This window comes from Pseudophryne corroboree, chromosome 10 (genome assembly GCF_028390025.1).
Source record: "Pseudophryne corroboree isolate aPseCor3 chromosome 10, aPseCor3.hap2, whole genome shotgun sequence".
Taxonomy (NCBI): Eukaryota; Metazoa; Chordata; class Amphibia; order Anura; family Myobatrachidae; genus Pseudophryne; species Pseudophryne corroboree.
Window position 1 is genome coordinate 192,603,593 of NC_086453.1, and position 6,558 is coordinate 192,610,150.

At 39.9% G+C, this 6,558-nt stretch overlaps 1 protein-coding gene across 1 annotated transcript; it reads right to left on the reverse strand.

Annotated features, from left to right (window-relative positions):
* Positions 1-201: 201 nt before the first annotated feature.
* LOC134965262 (olfactory receptor class A-like protein 4) lies at positions 202-1,188 on the reverse strand. The gene has a single exon (XM_063941755.1). The coding sequence runs from the start codon at positions 1,186-1,188 to the stop codon at positions 202-204; it is 987 nt and encodes a 328-aa protein (XP_063797825.1).
* Between the last annotated feature and the right edge of the window lie 5,370 nt (positions 1,189-6,558).

Genomic DNA, 6,558 nt, shown 5'->3' on the forward strand with positions numbered 1-6,558 from the left:
GTTTACTTTTTTTCTTGCATAAAGTACTATTATGATACATAGGTAACATGCTATTGGGTATTCAGTATGTAATACTTGTGTATACCACATACATTAATAGCTTAATAGCTCATTTTATTAGTCAATATATTATATGAATCATAGTAGCTATAGAATATGCTCATGGCACATTTATGGTGACGCATGGCCTAGGTTAAAATCTTAGCTCATAACAAGAGTAACATTACTTTTACATTTTGGTGAGCATCCTGCCTGACCAACTTGATGTTTCCATTGTTTACAAAGTAGTCTAATCAATTTCCTGCGCAGCTTGCTGTGTCCAACCAGCAAGACAAGAGGGCTGAAGCCCATGAAGATATAAGCTCCAAAGTTTGCCATCGTCAGAAGAAACAATGTAGATGATGATCCTTTGGTAAAGTTGTAGAAGTTAGTTGCCACAATGTTGGTTCCCCAGCAGATAACAAATAGTACCACCAAGGTGGTGATCACCAGGGCTGCTTTGCGCTCAGATGCCATGCGATTGATGGTTTTCTGGGCCACTACAGCTTTGGAGTGCTGTTGAAGGGTATAGAGGGTACTTATGTTGGTGCTCAGCATAAGAATAACAGGAATGGCTTCATGAATGACCAATGATGCAGTGACGAACAAAAGGTTTGAATTAACACTGGGGAAGTCCCATACACAACCCAGCACAGGCCTGGTACTGGTGCTTATTAACTGCACTGAAAAGGTCACGTTGGACATCCCTCGGGCAGAATACAACAAAGTTGGTATGTAATACAAGAAGTTAAATACCCACAATGCGGTGAGGGCTTTCACTGTGGTCCAGAAAGCATTTTTCCTCAGTTTTAAATAACGGTTCTTGATGCTAATATAGTGGTGCACACTAACAGAAAATGTTCCCCAGACACTCATAGACCTCAGGAGAGTCCATATGAACATAAAGACCTTGCACCAGAATGTGGAGAATAATATGTCTATACCATTCTGGAAGGTGATAACCAAAACATTTCTGAAGAGGGACAGTAGGAGGAGAATTACGGTCAGGTTGGTCAGTATCAAATCGGAAGCTGGCATCATTTTGTGCTCTACTGCGTTGCTTAATACCGTCAAAAGGACTAGTGTGTTTCCCAGGAGTCCAAATGCCACCAAGACAATATAAAATGCTATGTCTATTGCTATGGCCATTTTAGTTTGCAGTGGTTTGTAGTGGCTGGATGATAGATCTTGATACAGGCAGAAATACTTTGAGGAAATCTGAGAGAGAAGAAAAAAATCCAAAAATCTTTCCCTGCAGAATATTTATGCTGATTGTATTGAGAGGTATGAGGACATCAAAGTGAGGAAAATAACTACAATATATGTCGGCCTACAGAAAAACGTTTAAAATCCCTCAGTTTTATCACTGACAATTATTTTTGCAACTACCTGGTTACACTATAGCAAAAGAAGGGGTGAAAGTGTCCCGTGCGCAAAAGCTGCTAGTAATGTTTTAAACTCCTGTGAGGTTTTCCTCCAACCCCTCACCAAAAAGTGCACAAATATACGTATAAAATGGAGAGTAACTTAACCAGCGCTTGTGTATAGACGTTCAGGGTCTGACGTATTTCTTATCTATTCGTCCTCATGGTAAAATCATGTAAATGAAAATAGATGTATATAGCATAACACCCTTTTAATTGACATACATGATAATAAACAGGTAAAAACAACTAAAACAATTGTAGAGAATAGCACAAATCCTGGAGTGTTAATAGGTGCAGTGGGTAATTACCAGATGTTGTAGAACTGCGGTTAAACAGTTCTAAATAGGCATAGAGATTTAACTGCAGGGATTCCGGATTTCCCCCAGTATTCGGTTTCGTGATGTTAAAACCGTGTCTCCACTCCACTGCAAACCCGTATAACGCCTCCCTGGATCTCACCAACGCGTTTCCACCCTGGGCTGGGGTCTTTTTCAAGGTGCAAATAGTGCAATGTCACTCTACTTCTAACTCCAGATATTTAACAGAACCATCCACCAATCATTGTCCAGCAGGTCCAGCTGGACCCTATACATTAATCATCTACAGTTCCGTGGTCCTCTGCTGGACCTGTACGTCACTTCCGCCGCTGTCCTGGTAACCCGTCTGTTCGTATAACTCCTGCGTCTGACCGCGTCCCTGTTGCCGTAGAAACCCGTACTTCCAGTCCGGAAGTATGTCCCAAAGCGGTGTACGTCACCCCGCTCTCATGCGTCGGCCAAACCTCCTGGTTGCCATAGTGATAAAAGTCTTTAGTCTATCAGTATATATCCATGCCAGGCTCGAATATATCTATGGGATTAAGACATCATTTTACAATGCACGTAATTCTAGTGTATATTAGTGTAATCCAGTGCAGTGCCTTATTTGGACATATACATTCCGATTACCCTTATACAGAAATAAATATATAAAAAAATAAAAATAAATATGAAAAAATGAATATAAAAAAAGGGATTTAAAAGATGTTGATATATAGAAAGTATGTAAAAAGACCAGAGGTATAGGGCCTATAATTAAAACTATAAAAACCACTTAACCTCAAAATCCTGATTTAGGCCCCCCGGCTTCAACGTGCCTAAATTGTAAATGGCTTTCATTTCAGCCTTGGCTAGCTGGGACGCAATATCTTTTCGTCTCCAGTGCCCTTTGACATGTTTGAGACCGCAGAATTGTTTTATACCAGAGATATTACTCTGGTGTTGTACTCTGAAGTGTTCAGATAAAGCATGGGTCGTGAGCCCATTTCTGATATTTCTCAAATGCTCGCTAACACGGATTTTAAGGGGTCTCGAGGTGCGGCCAATGTACCATAGACCGCATATACATTCGATGGCATAAACAACGTTGGAAGTGTTGCAGGTTACAAAATCATCTATTTTGCATTCATGGCCATTAATAGATAATTCTGTCAATTTACTACTCGTGTTTGGTACCCCACGACATCCCAAACATAACCCGCACCGAAAGAAACCCTTCGATTTAATTGTACACATTGCCTTCTTTGGGGGCTGGGCACTTCTTACAAGGCTGGTTTTTAGATTGGGCGCCTTTTTGAAAATACATTTTGGTTTGGGCGGGATCTCTCCTCCAATGATAGGATCCTTTCTTAATATCTCCCAATGTTTTTTTAATGATCTTTCAACATTTCTATATTGACTTGTAAAAGATGTGACGAATGCCCAGTCATAATTCGTTCCTCCTTTCATGTTCTCTTTCGTTGTGAGTAATTGATCCCTTTCTATAAGAGCTACCTTACTCTTCACATTGTCAATCTTCTCCTTCGAGTATCCTGATGCTGTAAATCTAGCTGCCATAACTTCTGCTTGTGTTTCATACGTCTGTATCTCTGTACAGTTACGTTTTAACCGTCGGAACTGGCCTTCTGGGATTGAACCCAGCCAGTCCGGATGGTGGCAGCTCGTGGCTCCTATGTACATACCAGAGTCTGTAGGTTTCCTAAAATTCATGGTTTGTACTTTACCATTCTCTATGAATACAGTAATATCTAGGAAATTAATCCTAGTCTCATTTTTCTCAAATGTGAAGGAAATGTTCAGGCTATTGGCATTCAAATATGTACAGAACTGATCTAAAAGTTCCTCTCCCCCTCTCCAAATAAAAAAGACATCGTCTATATATCTTTTCCAGGTCACCAGGTTCGCCCCAAAGGGACAGTGGGTCCAGATATTATCCTCCTCCCACTGCCCCATAAACAAGTTGGCATAACTTGGGGCGAACCTGGTGCCCATCGCCGTCCCGATGTTTTGCAGATAGAATAAATTGTTAAAAGAGAAATAATTATTCTCTAAAATAAAAAAAACACCCTTCTGAATAAAATCCTGTAGTCCTTTATCCAGTTCGCTTTTTCCTAAGGCTATTGTCAAGGCTTCCATGCCTGCATGGTGTTCTATAATGGTATAGAGGGACCTCACGTCAGCCATTACTAACATGAGCCCCTCTTCCCACTGTATTCCTGCAATCACATTTAAAAAGTCTTTAGTATCTTTCAAATGTGCTCTGTTTTTAAAAACCAAGGGCTGTAGATAAAAATCGATAAACTCTGAAAGATTGGAGGTGATGGAGCCTATTCCCGATACAATAGGGCGGCCCGGAGGTTTCACCGGGTCTTTATGAACCTTGGGTAAAATATATAGGACTGGAATAATAGGTTCCTCTATGCATAAAAATTTTTGCTCTCTTTCTGTGAGGATACCTTTTGTGGTGGAATCCTCCACCATTTTAAACAATGCTTTCTTTATATTGTTTGTAGGGTCCGACCTCAGTTTCTTATATGTTTGGCCCTCTTCAAGTTGTCTTAAGACTTCTCTTTCGTAATCATCCCTTGTCATTATGACTACACCTCCCCCCTTGTCTGCCGGTTTTATGACGAGATCATCGTTATCCCTCAAAGTCTTTAATGCTTCCCGTTCTTTAAATGTGAGGTTTGGTTTAGAAACCTTCGTTGCCATTTCTTGTATATCGTCAGACACAAGTTTTAAAAAAGTTTCAATAAAATTCCCCCGTACAAAAGTGGGGTTAAAAATTGATTTGGGTTTAAAAGGGGTGTCAAGGGTAGCTGAATTTCCAGCATTTTCATCTCCCTTCATGATAAAAAATTTCTTAATACTAATCTTTCTTATAAATTTGTGCAAATCTACAAAAGTGGTGAATTTGTTAAGGGGAAGTGCTGGTGCATACTTAAGACCCTTCTCCAAGAGGGAAATTTCTTCTTTAGCCAAAATATGGTTGCTTAAATTGAAGATCTTCATTTCTGACTGCCCTGGGCAGGGATCTTCAATTTAAGCAACCATATTTTGGCTAAAGAAGAAATTTCCCTCTTGGAGAAGGGTCTTAAGTATGCACCAGCACTTCCCCTTAACAAATTCACCACTTTTGTAGATTTGCACAAATTTATAAGAAAGATTAGTATTAAGAAATTTTTCATCATGAAGGGAGATGAAAATGCTGGAAATTCAGCTACCCTTGACACCCCTTTTAAACCCAAATCAATTTTTAACCCCACTTTTGTACGGGGGAATTTTATTGAAACTTTTTTAAAACTTGTGTCTGACGATATACAAGAAATGGCAACGAAGGTTTCTAAACCAAACCTCACATTTAAAGAACGGGAAGCATTAAAGACTTTGAGGGATAACGATGATCTCGTCATAAAACCGGCAGACAAGGGGGGAGGTGTAGTCATAATGACAAGGGATGATTACGAAAGAGAAGTCTTAAGACAACTTGAAGAGGGCCAAACATATAAGAAACTGAGGTCGGACCCTACAAACAATATAAAGAAAGCATTGTTTAAAATGGTGGAGGATTCCACCACAAAAGGTATCCTCACAGAAAGAGAGCAAAAATTTTTATGCATAGAGGAACCTATTATTCCAGTCCTATATATTTTACCCAAGGTTCATAAAGACCCGGTGAAACCTCCGGGCCGCCCTATTGTATCGGGAATAGGCTCCATCACCTCCAATCTTTCAGAGTTTATCGATTTTTATCTACAGCCCTTGGTTTTTAAAAACAGAGCACATTTGAAAGATACTAAAGACTTTTTAAATGTGATTGCAGGAATACAGTGGGAAGAGGGGCTCATGTTAGTAACGGCTGACGTGAGGTCCCTCTATACCATTATAGAACACCATGCAGGCATGGAAGCCTTGACAATAGCCTTAGGAAAAAGCGAACTGGATAAAGGACTACAGGATTTTATTCAGAAGGGTGTTTTATTTATTTTAGAGAATAATTATTTCTCTTTTAACAATTTATTCTATCTGCAAAACATCGGGACGGCGATGGGCACCAGGTTCGCCCCAAGTTATGCCAACTTGTTTATGGGGCAGTGGGAGGAGGATAATATCTGGACCCACTGTCCCTTTGGGGCGAACCTGGTGACCTGGAAAAGATATATAGACGATGTCTTTTTTATTTGGAGAGGGAGAGAGGAACTTTTAGATCAGTTCTGTACATATTTGAATGCCAATAGCCTGAACATTTCCTTCACATTTGAGAAAAATGAGACTAGGATTAATTTCCTAGATATTACTGTATTCATAGAGAATGGTAAAGTACAAACCATGAATTTTAGGAAACCTACAGACTCTGGTATGTACATAGGAGCCACGAGCTGCCACCATCCGGACTGGCTGGGTTCAATCCCAGAAGGCCAGTTCCGACGGTTAAAACGTAACTGTACAGAGATACAGACGTATGAAACACAAGCAGAAGTTATGGCAGCTAGATTTACAGCATCAGGATACTCGAAGGAGAAGATTGACAATGTGAAGAGTAAGGTAGCTCTTATAGAAAGGGATCAATTACTCACAACGAAAGAGAAGGTGAAAGGAGGAACGAATTATGACTGGGCATTCGTCACATCTTTTACAAGTCAATATAGAAATGTTGAAAGATCATTAAAAAAACATTGGGAGATATTAAGAAAGGATCCTATCATTGGAGGAGAGATCCCGCCCAAACCAAAATGTATTTTCAAAAAGGCGCCCAATCTAAAAACCAGCCTTGT